Source organism: Indicator indicator, chromosome 9, assembly GCF_027791375.1.
Source record: "Indicator indicator isolate 239-I01 chromosome 9, UM_Iind_1.1, whole genome shotgun sequence".
NCBI lineage: Eukaryota > Metazoa > Chordata > Aves > Piciformes > Indicatoridae > Indicator > Indicator indicator.
In genome coordinates this window covers 1,921,022-1,941,532 of record NC_072018.1, presented here as the reverse complement: position 1 = coordinate 1,941,532, position 20,511 = coordinate 1,921,022, and the positions used below count along the sequence as shown (strand labels likewise).

Below are 20,511 nucleotides of genomic sequence, written 5' to 3'. Positions count from 1 at the left end.
GAGGTTTTGCTGTTCACAGAATCACAGAATGGTAGGTGTTGGAAGGGACCTCCAGAGATCAGCCAGTCCAACCCCCCTGCCAGAGCAGAATCACCCAAAGCAGGGCACACAGGAACACATTCAGGGAGGGTTTGGAAAGTCTCCAGAGAAGGAGACTCCACAACCTCTCTGGGCAGCCTGCTCCAGTCCTCCAGCACCCTCGCGATAAAGAAGAGTTTCCTCATGTTGAGGTGGAACCTCCTGGGTTCCAGCTTGGACCTGTTGTGCCTTGTCCTGTCACTGGGCACCACCAAGCAGAGCCTGGCCCCTTGACACCCAGCCCTCAGATATTTATAGACATTGATCAGATCTGCTCTCAGCCTTCTCTTCTCAAGATTAAGCACCTCCAGGTCTCTCAGTCTTTCTTCATAGGACAGATGTTCAAGTCGCACAGTCATCCTCACAGCTGAAGATCAAGTCCCAACTCCTCTGCCAGAGCAGGATCACCTAAAGCAGATCATATAGGAACATGTCTAGGCAGGCCTTGAAAGTCTCCAGAGAGACTCCACCACCTCTCTGGGCAGCCTGTACTAGTGCTCTATCACCTTCAAGGTAAAAGAAGTTCCTTCTCATGTTTAGATGGAACTTACTGTGTCCAAGTTTACACTCATTACCTCGTCCTGTCACTGGGGACCACTGACAAGAGTCTGGCCCCACCTTCCTGACACCCACCCCTTAGCTATTTGTAAGCATTGATAAGGTCCCCCTTTTATCCTCCTCTTCTCCAAGCTGTTGCAGAAGGCTGCCTTGGTGACAAAGAGACCTTGAGCCTCCACCAAGTTTTGCATTTCTACGCTGCATGCCAACAGTCCCTCTCCGATGTGGATGCTGCACTGAGCAGGCTTGCACAGCAGTGGGAGATAAGCAAAGCTGAGCATGGCAATAGAGAGCAGGATGAAATGTGGAGGGCTTCTGCTTTGCAAAGGCCAGGCTGGGGAGGCACTTTTTACAAGGGCTTGTAGTGTATTGTGGGTTTGAGGACAAAAGGGAATGGAGTAAAGCTGGAAGAGGAGAGATTTAGACTGGAGATTGGGAAGAAATTCTTTACAGTGAGGGTGGTGAGAGCCTGGAATAGGTTGTCCAGAGAGGTTGTAGGTGCCCCCTCCCTGGAGGTGTTCAGACCCAGGCTAGACAGGGCCTTGAGCAGCCTGGGCTAGTGGACGATGTCCCTCCTCCATGGGTGGGGTGATTGGAGCTAGATGATCTTTAAGGTCCCTTCCAGCCCACAGCGCTCTACGGCTGGCACAGCTTCTTCGTTCCTTTAGGACCACTACATCATGATACTTCTGTTTCCCCATCTCCTCACCACCTTTTGTAACCATTAAAATCCTGAAGAGGAGGAAAAAAAACCAACCCACAACCTCTTACTTTGACCCATCGTTATTTTTGACAGCAAATCTGTGAATGCTTTAGCTGGCTGAAAGCACTTCTGGAAGTTACAAGTGACAGAGCTCTGCAATTTCCCTATGGCACACCATTTCTGATAAGCTACTGCAGATTGTATTGCTTCGTGTTGGGTGGTGAGAGCCTGGCACAGGTTGCCCAGGGATGTGGTGGAAGCCTCATCCCTGGAGGTTTTTGCAGCCAGGCTGGATGTGGCTGTGAGCAACCTGCTGGAGTGTGAGGTGTCCCTGCCCATGGCAGGGGGGTTGGAACTGGCTGAGCCTTGAGCTCCCTTCCAACCCTGACAATTCTGTGATTCTATGATTTTGAGATGAATCTGCTTTTTCCCACTCACCCTCAGATGTTGCTTCACATGGGTTGAACTTATTCTGTTAAGCCATTAGAGGCAAGATGATCAGTCCAGCTCAGGAGCAGGAGAAGGCTTTTCTTTTTTCCCCCCCTCATCATTTTTTTTTCTGATAGATGCTTATCTCAGAATATTAGCTAGGCACCTGATTAGCCAGCCATTCTTGTGTAACAAATCCATCTCCATGAGAAGTAAACTGCAGTAAATGATTAACATAATCTTCTTTACTAACAACTCCAGCTTCTTAATTTAATGAGTCACTTCTGAAAGTCTGAGGGAGAAACAGGGACACTTCTTTTTTTTTGTAGTTTGTTGAAGTTTTTGTGTGTTTGGGGTTTGTTTGCTTGTTTGGGTTTTTTGGTTGGTTGGTTTTGGTTGGTTGGTTGTTGTTTTTAATTAACAGGGTGCAATCATTTGCATGTAGAAACCTGGTGGTGTTTCTCAAAGCAGTCATATCACAGAATCACAGAATGTTTGGGCTTGGAAGGGACCTTCAAAGATCATCCAGTCCAACCCTCCTACCAGGGCAGGTCACACAGGAACACATCCAGGTGGGTTTTGAATGTCACCAGAGAAAGAGATTCCACAACCTCTTTGGACAATCTGCTCCAGGGCTCCAGCACCTCAAAGAAAGGAAGTTCCTCCTCATGTTTAGATGGAACTTCTTGTGTTCAAGTTTATGCTCGTTACCCCTTTGTCACCCTTGCAGGGAAAAAGTTTTTCCTTATGTTCATGTGGAAGCTACTCTGTTCCAGCTTGCCCCCACTACCCCTTGTGCTGTCCTTGGACATCCCTGAGCAGAGCCTGGCTCTGTCCTCCCAACACTGCCCTGCACGTCTTTATTGCTGGCAACGAGGGCACCCCTCAGGCTCCTCTGCTGCAACCTCCAGGGCCCCAGAGCTCCCTCAGCCTGTCCTCACAGGCAGATGTTCCACTGCCTGCAGCAGCTTTGTGGCTCTGTGCTGGACTTTTTCAAGCAGTTCTCTGAGGTCCTCCTTGAGCTGAGAGGCCCAGAACTGGATGAAGCATTCCAGATGTGGTCTCACCAGGGCAGAGCAGAGAGGGAGGAGAACCTTTCTCAACCTACTAACCACTCCCCTTCTAAGCCACCCTAGGATGCCATTGGCCTTCTTGGCCATGAGGGCACATTGCTGGCTAATACCAAAGGTGTGCTTGCTCACTTGCAACAGGAAATGTGTTGCACAGCTTTTGCAAAGTTGCTGTTGTGGTCATGATTAATGATTCTGTTATCTGAGCAGTGAAACCACAAGACTGCACAGCTATCACAGCAATCTCAAAGCTCTAGTACCTGCAGCACACACTTCTCTAACTGAGCATTTGAGGGCATGCTGAAATGAAGTTTTTTACCAGCTTCCCTGTTCCAGCAGCTTTGGTTCATTTCTCTTCTGTGGCACCTGAGCATGTTTTCAGTTCCTTCCCCCAGAAAACAAATAACTGGAGCTGTATTGGTTTCAACAGGCTTTAGAGGATGTCAGGAAATACTTCTTCACTGGAAGGGTTCTCAAACATTGGAATGGTCTGCCCAGGGCAGTGCTGGAGTCACCATCCCTGGGAGTGTTCCAGCAGTCTGTGGAGCTGTGCTTAGGGATGTGGTTTAGTGTTGACCCTTCAGTGCTGGATGGAAGGTTGGACTGGATGACCATGGAGGTGTCTTCCAACCAAATGCATTCTGTGATGTTGTGAAGACAGTGCCAGACCAGCAGCTCAGTAGCTTAGGACTTGTTTTCCCATTGGTGAAGTAGCCTGTCTCTCAAGACCATGTCCTTTCTACACATGTTCCTGTAGACAAGTGTGGTGGTGTGGTAGTCTTAGGCTATGCCTTTAAAATTTTTCACAGATCTTGAACAGAAAGTGGTAAATGTAAATAAATCACTATTGGGGTGGAAAAAGGAAAGTAATGATAACTCTAAACAATCCAATTGGAGAGATAAGGGACTTAAACTAGTTGTACAAAAACAATTACTCTCTTCCACTTCTTTGGCTCTGGCTGATGGTTCTCCTGGCCTTACTGACCTTGACTGCACTGTTTTGTTGTGGCTGCTATTAACAACTTGCCTGCTCTTTCTCTTGTCCCTTTTTGTGTACAGGGGTGTAAGGAAGGGGAGCAGGGGAGGGAGAAGTTGTTGCAGCTCCCCTAGTCTTTGCCCAGGGGGGGTTCTTGTGCTGTTTATTAACTGTAAATCCCTGTACGTTTGTAAATGCTGTGTATTTTGTACATATTCATTGCATTCCATTGTAGATTGTAGTTTTGCTTGTAAATATACAGCTTCCATTTGCTTCCAGCTGAGCTGGTCTGGCAAATTTAGTGTTGGGCAGCAGAAATTTCAACCCACCACAGTTGTTTTGGGGTGATTTGCAACAAACCTCTCATGTCTTCCCCTCTGCCATCATCCCTCAAATTTTCACAGTGAGGCAGGTGGTAGAAAATCCCAACCAAGGCCCAGTCTTGTTGTGGGGAGACAGAACTTGTTCCCTGCTTCCATCACTGGCAGAGTCTTGCCATCATTCACTTCTGGTGGCACTTTGCAGAAGATGAGAGTGGCTTTTCCTTGAGAACATGCCAGAGTTTCCCCAGTCACCAAGTGCAGGTGCAGGCCCAGTGGAGTGGTGCTGACAGAACAGTAGGCTTCTGAAGGCCTGAAGATCATAGTGCCTTTGATCCTCAGTCACATTCTCCTTTTATTCTGAGCCTGTGGGTTCTGATAGAAGTACCTCCTTCTGTTGGAACTTCACCTGAGTCTGTTCAGTGAATGCCTCAACATCTCTCTTCTGAAGGATACCAGGACAATATTCTCTTCCAACTAATGCTGCTATGAGACTCATGATTTCAGTAGAGGTGTTCAAGAAATGTGTGGACATGTTGTAATGGCCATGGTGGTGTTGGGTTAGTGGTTGGACTTGATCTAAGAGGTCTTTTCAAACTGAAACAATTCTATGATTCTATGACTTTCTTCTCATCTTCATGGTCCCTTCCCTCACCTATCCTAGATGCTCCTGCTTTGGTAGGATCTCTAGAGGTCCCTTCCAACCCCTAACATTCAGTGATGCTGTGGTCTCTTTCCCAGGATGGAGAGACCCAGGCTCTTTAGATTGCTGTTGTTGAGAAAGCATCCTGTGTCCTTGATTGTCCTGACCATGGCTCTGTGAGCTTGCCATAGTGGAAATGAGGAGCAGCTGAGGGAACTGGGGTTGTTTAATGTGGAGAAGAGGAGGCTGAGGGGAGACCTCTTTGCCCTCTACAGCTCCCTGAAAGGAGGTTACAGTGAAGTGTGGGCTGGTCTCTTCTCCCTGGTATCAGTGGTAAGAGGAAATGGCCTGAAACTGTGCCAGGGGAGGTTTAGGTTGGAGATTAGGAAAAATTTCTTTGCTGCAAGAGGCACTGGAACAGGCTGCCCTAGGAGGTGATGGAGTCACCCTGGAGGTGTTCAAGAAATGTGTGGCCGTGGCACTTTGGGACATGGTGTGTAGTGGCCCTGGTGGTGTTGGGTTGATGGTTGGACTCGGTGACCTTGGAGGTCTTTTCTTGCCAAAACACTGCTGTGATCCTATGAAATACCCTGATTGGCACAGGGTGGAGGCAGAACCAAGTCTGCAGATAGGCTAGGTTGAATAACCCCACTCCTCATCAGCCGTGTTCTCCAGACCCTTCACCAGCTCTGTTGCCCTTCTCTGGATCCACTCCAGTACCTCAATGTTCAGCAGGGTAGCCCTGCAGACACTGTCACACGGTTGCCTTCATGTCACCAAGCAGGAGGCAGTGTGAACTTCTTTATGGACGAGTGAGCAGAGCCCAGGTTTGGAGAGCTTGCTTTGTCCCTTCCTGGGCACTCAGGGTTGGTGTTTGTGTTGGCAGGGTGCCCCCTCTCAGCTGAGGACACTGAAGGTGGAAATGCAGCAATTTTTAATAAGGTGAAAAATGGAGGCCAGCGACGCAGCCTCCGTGGTCTGCTGCAAACAGGTTTTGTAGCCATCTCAACACGTGGGGGACAGGCTTGGTTGCCCCTGCAGGGTCTGAAGGAGGGTAAGGTGTGGAGGAAAGCAAGGGCAGATAAGAATTGGGCAAGATAAAAATCACTGCAGCCTCTTTTCTAGTTGCCTGTCACTGAAGTGCTGCCTCCTGTGAGATGCAGTAAACAGCAGGCTGCTGGCAGGGCTGGTTCTAGCTCCCAGAGATTATCCAGCAGTTCTATCCAGCCTGGCATTTTCATTTTCATCCAGGAGGCTGAAGGAGTCGCTGGCTGGGATGTATAGCCTTCTCCAGTTGGGTCATTTCCCCAAGCTTCGCTGATTTGCCCACGAGCACCCACAACGGTTTTGGAGCTTGTCCCAGCAGGGTTCAGCCACAGTTGCAGTGAAGGTGAAGGGTCCTGCTGGTTGATACAGCCCCGTGTTGAGGCCCTGCCTCCTTGCTGGTTTATGCCAGTCAAAGTTTAACCTAGAGAGCATGCTGCAGGCTGAAGCTGCCTGGGCTGGGGGGTGTGTGCCTTTCTGTTGTTGTTCTGAGAAGCTTTAAGTACAGCTTGACATAGAATCACCTGGGATGGAAGGGACTTCTAAAGGTCATCTAGTCCAACCCCCCTGCAGTCAGCAGGGACTTCCTCAAATAGATCAGGTTGCCCAGAGCCTCACCTTGAATATCTCCAGGAACAGGGCCCCATCCACCTCTCTGAGTAACTTGTTCCAGTACTCGACCACCCTCTGGGTCTGCATCACACACAGCACTACAAAAAGGAGGTTCTTTGCTCTTGTAACTAAAGCCTAACTTCCCTCAGGTTTTCCAAAGAGATGTTTAATGTTACTGCAAAGTACTTGCTTGTAGAAGCAGCTCCTTTTCTTTTGAACTGTTCTCAGAATGCAGGGGAGTGTCTGGAGAAAAGGAGGTTGAGGGGAGACCTCCTTGCTCCCTACAATTACCTGAAAGGAGGATGGAGTGAGGTGGGGCTTGGTCTCTTCTCCCTAGTATCAGGTGATAGAATTGAGAGGAAATGGTCTGAAATTGTGCCAGGGGAGGTTTAGGTTGGAGATTAGAGAGAATTTCTTTCCTGCAAGAGTGGTCAGGGATTGGAGCAGGCTGCCCAGGGAGGTGGTGGAGTCACCATGCCTGGAGGTGTTCAAGAAACCTGTGGCCATGGCACTTTGGGTCATGGTTCAATGGCCATGGTGGTCTTCAGTTGATGGTTGGACTGGATGACCTTGGAGGTCTTTTTCAGCCAAAACAATCCTATGATTCTCTGTTGTAGTACCTAAAGTTACAAGTGCAAGAATTAGCTTTGAGGAGTTTGAACTCCAGATCTGAAGTGTCTTTGTCTAAAGTTATGAAGGTGGGGCTGATGATGATCAGGAGCACCTCTCCAATGAGGACAGGCTGAGGGAGCTGGGGTTGTTCAGCCTGGAGAAGGCTCCAGGCACAGTACCTGAAGGCAGCCTACAAGAAGGCTGCAGAGGGACTGTTTCCAAAGGCCTGCAGTGATAGGATGAGGGGCAGTGGGTTGATACTGGAGAAGAGCATATTAAGACTGCATGTTAGGAACAGGTTCTGCACCATGAGGGTGGTGGATCACTGCAACAGGTTGCCCAGGGAGGTAGTTGAGGGCCCATCCCTTGGAGGAGATATTGATGGTTAGGCTGGACAAAGCTCTGAACAACCTAATCTAGTGGAGAGTATACCTGCTGAGTGCAGGGGGGTTGGACTGGATGACCTTTGGAGGTCCCTTCCAACCCAGACCATTCTATGATGAAACCACTTTAAAAAGAGCCTTGAGTATTGATGCAGCTACATTTTACAGGTGGTGTTACCTGTCTTAAGAGTTGTCCTGCTTCTAGGTACTGGTTTGTTTTTTGGTTTTTGGTTTTTTTTTTTTAAAGACAGAAGCAGCCAAAGCAAAGACTGCATTAAAAGTCTGCTCCTCATGGGAGGGTCAGCCATTGAACACTCATCCTGCTTGTTGGACCTCTCCGATAACCCGGCCTGGCTTTACATCACACCACAAACAGATCTGTGTGTTTGCTTTCAACAAAGCAAGCTGGGAGTTCAGTGCTCTGCTGGTTCAAGAGGATCAACCTCTCTTTCTGTGTGGTAAATGCTTGAAGGTGTGCTCACCTTTTGGGCAGAGCCTTGCCAAGCATTGTTTTCAGAAGAAACAAATACCCACAGTGAGGGTGCTTGGAGTCAGGGACGTGTCTGGTACGACTCAGTGGAAAATAATGTTTAGAGAGTGCATTCTTGACAAGGAGAGAAGGTTTTTCAGGTAAAACCTGCCTGCTCCCACTTCCCATACAACTTTTCTTCACTCTTGAGGTTGCGTCTCAGGCTAACTGTTGTGGCAAGTGAAACCTTGCCCTTGGACTCGTCGTAGCTGCAGCACAGCTTGTTTGTGGAGGGGGATGGAGCATGTGGTCCCCACTGGGGTGGGGCAGAAGTGTGGTGGTGAACCATCTCCTTGTGTGGTAGGTGACCCATGGTACACAAACCATCTCCTTGTGTGGTAGGTGACCCATGGTACACAAACCATCTCCTTGTGTGGTAGGTGACCCATGGTACACAAACCATCTCCTTGTGTGGTAGGTGACCCATGGTACACAAACCATCTCCTTGAGTGGTAGGTGACCCATGATACATAAACCATCTCCTTGTGTAGTAGGTGACCCATGGTACACAGACCAATCTCCTTGTGTGGTAGGTGACCCATGGTACATAAACCATCTCCTTGTGTGGTAGGTGACCCATGGTACATAAACCATCTCCTTGTGTGGTAGGTGACCCATGGTACATAAACCATCTCCTTGAGTGGTAGGTGACCCATGATATATAAACCATCTCCTTGAGTGGTAGGTGACCCATGGTACACAAACCATCTCCTTGTGTGGTAGGTGACCCATGGTACATAAACCATCTCCTTGAGTGGTAGGTGACCCATGGTACACAAACCATCTCCTTGTGTGGTAGGTGACCCATGGTACACAAACCATCTCCTTGTGTGGTAGGTGACCCATGGTACACAAACCATCTCCTTGTGTGGTAGGTGACCCATGGTACACAAACCATCTCCTTGAGTGGTAGGTGACCCATGGTACACAAACCATCTCCTTGTGTGGTAGGTGACCCATGGTACATAAAACATCTCCTTGTGTGGTAGGTGACCCATGGTACATAAACCATCTCCTTGAGTGGTAGGTGACCCATGATATATAAACCATCTCCTTGAGTGGTAGGTGACCCATGGTACATAAACCATCTCCTTGAGTGGTAGGTGACCCATGGTACACAAACCATCTCCTTGTGTGGTAGGTGACCCATGGTACACAAACCATCTCCTTGTGTGGTAGGTGACCCATGGTACATAAACCATCTCCTTGAGTGGTAGGTGACCCATGGTACACAAACCATCTCCTCGTGTGGTAGGTGACCCATGGTACACAAACCATCTCCTTGTGTGGTAGGTGACCCATGGTACACAAACCATCTCCTCGTGTGGTAGGTGACCCATGGTATGTGAACCAACTAACTCTTGGGGAGATTCTGACTGGACTCCAGAAGAAAAATTGTTCCCCGTGAGAATAGTCAGATGTTGGAAGTAGTAGATTCCCCTACACTGGACAGTTTTAAAACTCAGTTTGCTGGGCCATCTAATTTCAAGTCACCAACCCTGGATGTGTTTAAAGGTGGTTTGGATGTGGTGCTTGGGGATATGGTTTAGGGGTGAGCCTTGTCGAGTAGGGTTCTTGGTTGGACTGGGTGATCCTGAGGGTCTTTTCCAACCTGAATGTTTCTGTGATTCCAGTGGTTTTGTAGCTTGGCTAACTAGTAGGATCCAGCTTGGGCACACAGATGATGCTCTCTGAGTCTGCCTGCAGTACTTGGACAATTGCATCTTTTGCCAGAGTTTAACTCTGCTCTGCAGAGGGAACTTCCAGTGTGAATGCTCTTCATCCCTCAACACCCAGCATAACAACCAGCATGCCAAGCAAAGCTGAGTGGTGTTGGTGACTGCATCACAGGTGGGCCATGGCATATTATTTTTTCCTTGTGTGTGTGGCAACAGCTTTTAAGGCCTGGCAAAGAGATCTGCCTCTTTCGAGTAGCTTACGTGAAACTGTTCAAGGCGCCTTACTGCCACACGCTGCCAGTGTTGCAGGTGTGCACAGAGCTGGTGAGTGGCAAAACATCTGAGTGCCTGAAGGGTTTTTTTCCTTCCCCTCCAGAATGCTACAGACAGCTCCTCAAACTCCTCTCAGAAAAGGGAACAGCCTGTGCGGACTTTGGCTTCTCCTGCATCCTGCGAACATCGAAGAATTTGCACTCGTGGACACCTTCACGACCATTACAGCTCTGACCACTACCATCTAGAACAAGTAAGGTTTCTTCTTAGTGTTGCCACCTAAAGGGCTATCTGCCATTGCTAAGGCTGGTTGGTTTTCCCTCCACATCCTTAAAAGACACCCCTTCCCTTTACGTGTCCAGTTTTGGGCTTCCCAGTTCAAGAGAGACAGGGATCTGCTGGAGAGAGTGTAACAGAAAGCCATGAGGATGACTGGGAGACCTGAACATCTCTGCTGTGGAGAAAGACTGAGAGTCCTGGGGCTGTTTAGTCTGGAGAGGAGAAGGCTGAGAGGGGATCTGATCAATGTCTATCAGCATCTGAGGGATGGGAGTCAAGAGGGAGGGGACAGGCTCTGTTTGGTGGTGCCCAGTGACAGTACAAGGCACAATAGGTCCAAGCTGGAGGCCTGGAGCAGGCTGCCCAGAGAAGTTGTGGAATCTCCTTCTCTGGAGTCTTTCAAAACTCACCTGGATGTGTTCCTGTGTGGCCTGCCCCAGGTGATCCTGCTCTGGCAGGGGGGAGATCTTCCAGATCTCTGGAAGTCCCTTCCAACCCCTAACATTCTGTGATTCTCCCTCTTTCCTTCTAAGATAGCTTTAAATGGCTTCCAATTGTTTAAAATTAAGTCGTTTACACTGTGACGTGCTGTGCCACATGCACACAGAGCGTTGTAGGTCTGTGACAGCTGTACTCATTCCTGAGCCAAAGGAGACTGCAGGGGCATACAAGGGGAAGAAGACAAAATTCTGTACAAGGGTGGTGAGACTCTGGAATAGATTGCCCAGGGAGGTTGTAAGTGACCCCTCCCTGCGGGTGTTGAAGGCCAGGTTGGAGGACATTGGAAGTCAGGTTGAGAGGCTGCCCATGGTGGGGAAGTTGATGATCTCTAACCTGAGCCATTCTGTGGCTATATACTGGTTTTTAACTAAGTGAGAAGACAGAGTCATAGAATCACCTGATTGGAAAAGATCTTAAAATCATGGAGTCCAACCGTGACCTCACATCTCCTTGTACACAGCTGTTAGACCACCTCCCTGCGCTCTTCATCCAAACAGCTTTTAAAGATCTCCAGGGATGGTGACTCCACCACTGCCCTAGGCGGCCTCCGCCAGTGCCTGATGACCCTTTTGGTGAAGAAACTCTACCTAATACCCAATCTAAACCTCCCCTTGTGCAACTTGAGGCCGTCTCCTCTCCTTCTGTGACTTGTTACGAGGGAGAGAAAACTGACCCCCCTCACCTGCATCCAACCTTCTTTCAGGGAGTTGTAGAGAGTGAGAAGATCTCTCCTCCTCCTCCTCTTCTCCAGGTTGAACCACTCCAGCCCCACACACCATAGCCAGGGTGGAACAAGGGCCCAGGTTGTCCATCTGGGTATCAGGTTTAAACCTTGTCCTGTAGCAGCCCTGCTGGGGTAGGGAGCAGTCCCCAGTCCAGGAGAGCAGAAGGGCTGAGCGGTGTCACGGTGCCTGCTGATAGCAAAGTGATGTAGCCTACCTGGACTTCAGCAAGGCCTTTGACACCATTACCCATAGCAAATTCCTGGCCAAGCTGGCAGCTTACAGCAGGTTCACTCTGAGCTGGGTTAAGAACTGGTTGGAGGGCTGGGCCCAGAGAGCGGTGGTGAATGGTGCCACATCCAGTTGGCAGCCAGTCACTAGTGGTGTCCCCCAGGGATCAGTGTTGGCCCCCATCCTGTTTAATATCTGTATTGATGATCTGGATGAGGGGATTGAGTCCATCATTATTAAGTTTGAAGATGACACCAAGTTGGGAGCAAGTGTTGATCTGTTAGAGGGTAGGAGGGCTCTGCAGAGGGACCTTGCTAGGCTGGATAGATGTGCAGAGTCCAAGGGCATGAGATTTAACAAGTCTGAGTGCCAGGTTCTACACTTTGACTACAACAACCCCATGCAGGCTGGGGACAGAGTGGCTGGAGAGCAGCCAGGCAGAGAGGGACCTGGGGGTACTGGCTGATAGTAGGCTAAACATGAACCAGCAGTGTGCCCAGGTGGCCAAGAAGGCCAATGGCGTCCTGGCCTGCATCAGGAATAGTGCGGCCAGCAGGAGCAGGGAAGTCATTCTGGCCCCTGTACTCAGTACTGGTTATGCCACACTTTGAGTACTGTGTCCAGTTCTGGGCCCCTCAGTTTAAGAAAGTTGTTGAGATGCTGGAATGTGTCCAGAGAAGGGCAACAAAGCTGGGGAGGGGTCTGGAGCATAGCTCTGTGAGGAGAGGCTGAGGGATCTGGGGGTGTTTAGCCTGGAGAAGAGGAGGCTCAGGGAAGACCTCACTGCTCTCTACAACTCCCTGAAGGGAGGTTGTAGCCGGGTGGGGGTTGGGCTCTTCTCCCAGGCACCCAGCACCAGAACAAGAGGACACAGTCTCAAGCTGTGCCAGGGGAGATTTGGGCTGGATGTTAATAAGAAATTCTTCACAGAAGGAGTGAATGTGCTGCCTGGGGATGTGGTGGAGTCACTATTCCTGGAGGTGTTTAAGAAAAGCCTGGTTGAGACACTTAGTGCTGTGATTTAGTTGTTTAGAAGGTGTTGGGTGATAGTTTAGACTCGATGATCTCGAAGGTCTTTTCCAGCCTGGCTGATTCTGTGAGCTCACTTCTCTTTTCTCCCTCTCCATCGCTTCTCCCACAGTCAGTCCCGCGATCCTACCGGCACGTCAACTTCCCGGACGATGACGAGGAGATCGTGCGCATCAATCCGCGGAAGATCTGGATGACCGGGTACGAGGACTACCGCCATGCCCCGGCGCGAGGGAAGAGCTTCGACCCCGATGACGTGGACTCCTACGTGCGCTTCGCCAAAAGCGAGGCCTCCAAGCATGAGTACACTTACCCTTATGTAGACAATTCGGACTTTGACCTGGGTGAAGACATCAAGGGTGCTGTGATAAAGACTCAACCTGTCAAATTCAAGCCCAGGAGGAAGGAGGATGGTGAGAGGTCGCGGTGCGTGTACTGCAGGGACATGTTCAACCATGAGGAGAACAAGCGTGGGCAGTGCCAGGATGCTCCGGACCGTGTCAAGACCTGCATCCATCGAGTGAGCTGCATGTGGTGTGCAGACACTATGCTCTATCACTGTATGTCCGACCCAGAAGGAGACTATACAGATCCTTGCTCGTGTGACACCAGTGATGAAATGTTTTGCCTCCGGTGGATGGCCCTTATCGCCTTGTCTTTCATTGCTCCATGTATGTGCTGTTACTTGCCGCTGCGGGCTTGTTACCACTGTGGGGTCATGTGCAGGTGCTGTGGTGGAAAACACAAAGCTGCTGGATGACTACAGATGCATTGGAGGTGTTCTGTTTCTTCTGTAGTCAGAGGAACACGTTGGTTTTGGAGCACTGAGGTCACTCGTTTTGATGCAGCCACTGTGCCCAACAGCATCCGGGAACCACCAGTCCTACGTCCAGTTGTCTGGGGCTCACACTGCATTGATTTGCTCATCAAGTGTTCTAACTAAACTAACCTACAGCATAGACTTTTGTATTATTAATCTGTAATCAAAACAGACTGTCTTGTACATGTTTATATTATTTTATTATTTTATTTTTATTTTTTAATTCCCCTTTACCCCTCCCCCAGTTAAAAATGAGTTTGAGAAAAGGAACTGCTTTAAACGGTGGTGGATCTTGTAGAACATCTCCAGGTCGTGTCCGTCTTTGCCTCCGCTTTGCTTGATACCATCGAGCATGTTTGCAGGCTCTGGCATTTCCAGAACCGGGGTGGTGTAGTGGATGAAATCTCACTTGGAAGATATTTTAACTTGCCCTCAAGTTATTGTGTGTGTATAGAAGGTGTGCTAGTAACAAACCTGTACCACAACACAATATTTCTGTCGCTGGTTTTCTATGGGGTCATTGTTCTGTTTTCCAAAGCCAAAACAGCCATCGAAGCTGCAGTTTCTCTTCTAGAGTCCGTTATCATTTCCTTCAACAAACACCTGAAGTTATTTCTCTGTTCCTCAAGTTCTGTGAACAGAAAGCAAGGCTCAGTTACCATAGTCACATAACCATTGAGAATCTGGGAAGTTCTCCTTACCTGTAATCAGTTCAGACCACTACTTGAAAGGGAAACTTAAATGCTAGGGTTTTCTTTTTTTTTTTCCTTTCCTTTTCTTTTTTTTTTTTTTTGTCCTTAAATAACATTGGGGGGAAAAAAACTGTGTTTTCAGAGTTCTGCCCAAGAGAAAGGGAACTTCTTCTTCTTTAGCCAGCCATGTGATGATCTGTGAATAAAACACTAAGGTTCCAGATGGCGAAAATCGTTGTTATGCAAAGACTTAACTAACAATGCAATGTCAAAAGCACTATTATGGCAATTCTGGGGAAATGCTGCATTAAGTGGTGGATTACATGGAAAATTGTCTGTGTTTGTTTGTTTTCTGTATCATACATGAGCATGAGAACATTAAGGCGTCCACGGTAGAGATCTGAACAGGTATTGAGAGTCAAAAAAGCCAGGATGTGAACCATCACCTGTGGTCCCAACCCTCCCGATGCTTCCACGTGTCTCAATGTCTCGCGCATGCAACCAGCCTTGCTGTGAGTCTGAGCATAGGATAAAGCATATTCCTGTGTGGCCTGCCCTGGGTGATCCTGCTTTGGCCAGAAGGGGTTGGACTGGGTGATCTCTGGAGGTCCCTTCCAACCCCTACCATTGTTACGATTCTCTGTGAGTCTTTGCAGGAGCTGGACCGAAGCATCTCCCTGGTTTTTCCCTCCCCAGTTCACCACCCAGATTTATCAAGTGGATGCATAAGGTGCAGGATAAAAATTACTTTAATTGGGGTTTTTTTGTTTGGTTTTGTTGGGTGTTTTTTTTAATTTGGTTTTGGGTTTTGGTTTTTTGTTGTTCTTTTTTTTAATGTCATGTTGTCTTGTGTACAAGGCTTGTAATTAGCTTGGAAAAAGAGTATTTTTCTAATATATTACAAGGAATAGCCAAATAATTTTTATTAAAAAAATAAAAATAAAAATAAATTAGTGCAGTGAGCTCTAACTAGCATAGTACAATCTGAATCCTTTGAGGCAGCTAGGGATTGGCTTGTCAAAGCTGGCACTGCTGTTCCTGCCATAATTTCTTTCTGCAGTAAATTGCCAGTGGGCGCATGTCCTTTCCCTCCCTCTATTGCACATTGACATCAGTCTTAAAAAGAGAGGAATTTTTTTTTTTGGTTAATTATTATTATTGTTGTTGTTATTGTTATTATTAATTTGCCAAATAAATGTAAAAGGAGCGCTTGCCATTCTTTCTTGGTGGAATGTCCCAACAGTTCCTCTGAGAGTTAATCACAGCTTTTTTAGTTAACCATTAATTAAGTATGCAATGTGCTTATACACTATAGAGTTCCTTTAGGTTTAATTCGTAGCAGTTGCTTGCGATTTTTTTTTTCAGTTGGGAGGGGGTGAAAAAAAAATAAAATAAAAATTAAATACATGAATGATAGTGGAAAAGCGATAGAGTGTTAACACTCTGGGTGACGTGTCTGGGTTTGCTGAATGAAAGACAAATATTTTGTGCCTAATAGCAATTGACAAATCTCTCAATGGTGTCTAGTAACCATCAAGCCAGCCTCAAAAAAAAATAATAATTAATGGAACAACCTTTTTTCCTTTTTTTATTTCTGTTTCTCAAGAGTTGTTTCGTGTAAACAAATATCTGTAAGATCTTCTCTCTATAAAGCACAACACTACAAAAAAAGATCTTACAGCTTTTTGTCCGGTCTCAAAGTGCCCCTATTTATTTAAGTAAAGTAGACATACTTTCTGTATGTCTGGAAATAAAAAAATATAGAAAGGAAAAAAAAAATCCCTCTTTTTTTTTTTAATTACTCTTTTTTGTTCCCCCTTCTTCCCTATTCCTATGAGGTTTTTTTGTAATACTTGTAGATTTTTGCTGCGTGTGTTACTTGGTTTGTGAAGGCAGTGGTGTAAGGGCACAATGATAGAAATGGGTGTGGGTTGTTGGTTGGTTGGGGTTTGTTTGGTTTTGGTTTGGTTTGGTGGGGTTTTTTTTGTAAATAATATTTCTTCTTAATTTCCACACTGCTGCTGAACAGTGTGTAGCATTCTCCTGGTCAGCTTTGCAATACTGACATCAATCACTTGAGAGAAATTATTCAGATTTTATTTTTGTATCTGTGGTAACAAAACATTAACCAAATTTTTTTAATTTTTTTTTTATTCTGTTGTGGAAAGGGTTTTTTTATTATTTTATTTTATTGGTTGTTTGTTGGGGTTTTTTTTGCTTTGGATTTTTTTTCCAAGCTATTGCTCACGTTAACAAATTAAAGTGCCTGAAGCCTCATCATTATTGTATCTATATACTAAAAGTTAAAAACCCTGTTGTATTGATTTTTATAAGCCTTTTTACCTCTGTGTAAGAAAAAAAAGAAAAAAAAAGAAAAAAAGCTATGACAAAAAAAGACAAAAACAAAAATATATATACAAGTGTATGATGTACATTTTAGTTCTTAACTTCTTTTTTTATTGTTTCTAATATGTATGATCAGTGTAGCTATTGCTTTCAAATGTACCATGTAAATACAAAATACATGATATCAAAAATGACACCACTTGATTGTCATTCAGCTTGCCTGGAAGGTGAGGAGAAAATGGTGGGGGAAAAATGTGTGAGGGGAGAATGGTGAGAGGGAAAATGTGTGGGCAGAATGGTGAGGGGAAAATGTGTGGGGAGAATGGTGAGGGGAAAATGTGTGAGGGGGGAATGGTGAGGGGGGAATGGTGAGGGGAAAATGTGTTGAGGGGAGAATGGTGAGGGGAAAATGTGTGAGGGGGGAATGGTGAGAGGGAAAATGTGTGGGCAGAATGGTGAGGGGAAAATGTGTGGGGAGAATGGTGAGGGGGGAATGGTGAGGGGAAAATGTGTTGAGGGGAGAATGGTGAGGGGAAAATGTGTGAGGGGGGAATGGTGAGGGGAAAATGTGTGAGGGGGGAATGGTGAGGGGAAAATGTGTGAGGGGGGAATGGTGAGGGGAAAATGTGTGAGGGGAGAATGGTGAGGGGAGAATGGTGAGGGGGAAATGGTGAGGGAGAATGGTGAGTGCAGAATGGTGTGGGGAGAATGGTGAGGGGGAAATGTGTGAGGGGGGAATGGTGAGGGGAGAATGGTAGGGGAGAATGGTGGGGGAAATGGTGAGGGGGAAATGGTGAGGGGAGAATGGTGAGGGGAGAAGTGAGGGGAGAATGGTGAGGGGAGAATGGTGGGGAGAATGGTGAGGGGGAAATGTGTGAGGGGAGAATGGTGAGGGGGAAATGTGTGAGAGGAGAATGGTGAGGGGGAAATGTGTGAGAGGAGAATGGTGAGGGGGAAATATGTGAGAGGAGAATGGTGAGGGGAGAATGATGAAGGGAGAATGGTGAGGGGAGAATGGTGAGGGGGAAATGTATGAGAGGAGAATGGTGAGGGGGGAATGGTGAGGTGGCCATCACCACAGCTGCCTCCTCTAAGACCTCACAGCTTCTGAGGGGAAAAAGTGGATTTACTTTAGGGTTTGGGGGGTTTTATTTTTTGGTTGGTTGTTGTTTGGGGGTTTTTTGCTTTGTTTTGTCTTTTTTGTAACCAGTGCTGCTAGCCTCAGGGGACAGGTGTTTTTTCAGGTGTTTTTTCAGGTGGTTTTCAGGTGTTTGATGTGGTTTTGGGGGGAGCAGGCCCTGGTGGCCATGACAGCAGTAAAGACTCCTCTCCTCCTCTCCCTTCTCTTCTCCCCAGGCCTCCATCCCTTGGGAGGTGCTTTGGGCTGGGCTAAGGTAAGGGCTGCAAGGACATTTTTGGTTTGTTTTATTTCAGCCAAGCTGGAGCAGCCCCAAAGCCAAGCGGAAAGCAGGGAGCAGGGCCTGCAGACATGGCTGCCTCTTTGAGGGCCCAGGGGGGGAGTGTGCAGGCTTCACCGGGTGCCACTCCTGCCCAGGAGATGGGCCTGGGGCAGGGGCACTGCCAGCCCTGCTTGGAAAGGGTTCATGTGGAAGATGGAAGAGGAATAATCCAGTGAAAATGGGCACCAAGCTGCACCTGATGGACTGACAAAACCAGAAGGAAAATGGTGAATATGTCTGGGTTTTTTGTGGTTGTTTCCAATGGGAGCTAGCCCAGCCAACATCATGTTGGGAGGCAGCTCCATGGAGAAGGACCTTGGAGTCCTGGTGGACAGTAAGTTACCAATGGGACAGCAATATGCCTTTATGACCAAGAAAGCATCCTGGGGTGGATGAAGAAGAGTGTGGCCAGTAGGTTGAGGGAGGTTCTCCTCCCCCTCTACTCTGCCCTGCTGAGACCACACCTGGAGTATTATGTCTGGTTCTGGGCTCCCCAGTTCAAGAGGAACAGGGAAATTATACAGAGTCTAAGGGAGGATGATTAAGCAACTGGAACATTTGTCTTTGAGGAGAGGCTGAGAGACCTGGAGCTGTTTAGCCTGAAGAAGACTGAGAAAGGGATCTTATTAATGTCTATAAATGTCTGAAGAGTGGTGTCAAAAAGAAGGGTCCAGGCTCTTTTCAGTGGTGCCCTATGATAGGACAAGAAGCAATGGATACAAACTGGAACAGAGAAGGTTCCACATGAGCATCAAAATAATTATTACTGTGAGGGTGCTGAAGCCCTGGAGCAGGCTGCCCAGAGAGGTTGTGGAGTCTCCTTCTCTGGAGACTTTTAAGCCCCATTTGTCTGTGTTGTTGTGTGACCTGTCTCACACGTGTGGCCGGCCTTGCTGTGTGAGTCTAAGTGTAGGATTAAGCATATTCCTGTGTGGCCTGTCCTGGCTGATCCTGCTCTGGCAGAGGGGTTGGACTCGATGCTCTCTGGAGGTCCCTTCCAACACCTCTAATTCTATGATTCTATGTGCTGTGTTATTTTTTTGCAATTAAGTGGTAATAACCACCAAGGTGGTAATACAACCAAGCCATTACTCTTTTTGTTTGGTTGGGTTTTTTGTTGTTATGTGCTGCTTGTTTGCTGCTGAACAACAAAGCTATATCAAGCAGTGTGTAAGGGGGGGAGGCAAAGAGCAGTTCTTTGTGTCATCTGCACCCACCCAGCACATGGGGACACACACGCTGATGGAATAATCTCCATGACTCCATTTGCCGCAGCTTTGCTGAGATCCTGAGTCCATGTTTGCTTTTTATTGGCTCATGCTTGCATTCATCTGCTTCTAGAAGTATTATGCTCCCATAGAAAAGTAGATTTCTGTTTACATTTGCCATTAAAGTGTTAGAATTGTTTGTGTGGAAAGGCTTTGCAGGCTTCAGGAGAAGCACGTGTGCTGTGGGGTCAGATGTGTTCAGGAGGACTCACTGCACACAAAATCCTTTGGTCTGTGTTGGTGTTGGCTCCATCCATGGCTAAACTGAGGGCAAAGGGTCCTGTTGCTTACAGTTCTTGATTAATGCTAGCAAGAAGACTTCAGCACTGGTCACTGGCCATTTGAGTTGAGCCATGATTGAGCCATGTTATCTTTTTGCAGCCTGCAGTGTCTTCTTGCTTTCCTCTGTGAATCAAAGGGATTACTTGTGCCTAGAGGTCTCTAAACTGAGCCAGTAAATGCTACATTTGGACCCTGGATCCGTGGAAAATGCCACCACCGAGACACAAGGCACCAGGACAGGCAATCAGCCTTCTGCTGATCAATACAGAGGTCCCAGGCTCACTCTTGCTCATCATCTGGGATGAGTACTGTCCTCTTGGCAAGATGCAAACAAGAAGATTTTAGTTTGGAGAGGATGCAGATATTGTAAGCTTGCAACCAATACAAAATAAGGCTGAACATTTTATATCCTTAAAAAAACCAGTTTCCCTAGTAAATGCAACACAAACTGCATTTTAGAGTGTCCTTTCACTCTCCCCTTTCCAAAAGCCTGATAGATGTAGTCTGGCATTTTATAGCAAAGAGACTTGACACCAAATGTGCTGCTACCATTCATTGCCCAGGTCAGAGTGGCTCTCCCAGCCTCTGCATTCCCCTCTTTGGCAGCAGGAGCAGTGCAAAACCAGCTTGACCCTCAGGTGTTTCTCCTGGGAAGACATCCTTAGGTTCAGGCAAATGTTCATAGATTCATAGAATGGTTTGAGTTGGAAGGGACCCTAAAGATCATCCAGGTCCACCCCCGGCCATGGGCAGAGACACCTCTCACTAGACCAAGTTGCTTGAGGCCTCATCCAGCCTGGCCTTGAACACCTCCAGGGAGGGGGCAGCCACAACCTCTCTGGACAACCTGTGCCAGTGTCTCACCACCCTCAGTGTCAAGAATTTCTTCCTAATCTCCACTTTCAATCTGCCCTCCTCAAGCTTCAATACATTTCCTCTCATCCTGTCACTCCCAACCCTTGCCAAAATCTC

General features: G+C 47.5%; 1 protein-coding gene across 1 annotated transcript in view; it reads left to right on the top strand.

Moving 5' to 3' along the window:
• Positions 1-13,431, top strand: part of SPRED2 (sprouty related EVH1 domain containing 2) — a 101,212-nt gene extending 87,781 nt beyond the window's left edge. The window contains exons 5-6 of the mRNA XM_054383636.1: positions 10,013-10,162; positions 12,784-13,431. Coding sequence (XP_054239611.1) covers positions 10,013-10,162; positions 12,784-13,431 — 798 coding nt within the window. The remainder of the gene's footprint in view (positions 1-10,012; positions 10,163-12,783) is intronic.
• The last annotated feature ends 7,080 nt before the right edge of the window (positions 13,432-20,511 follow it).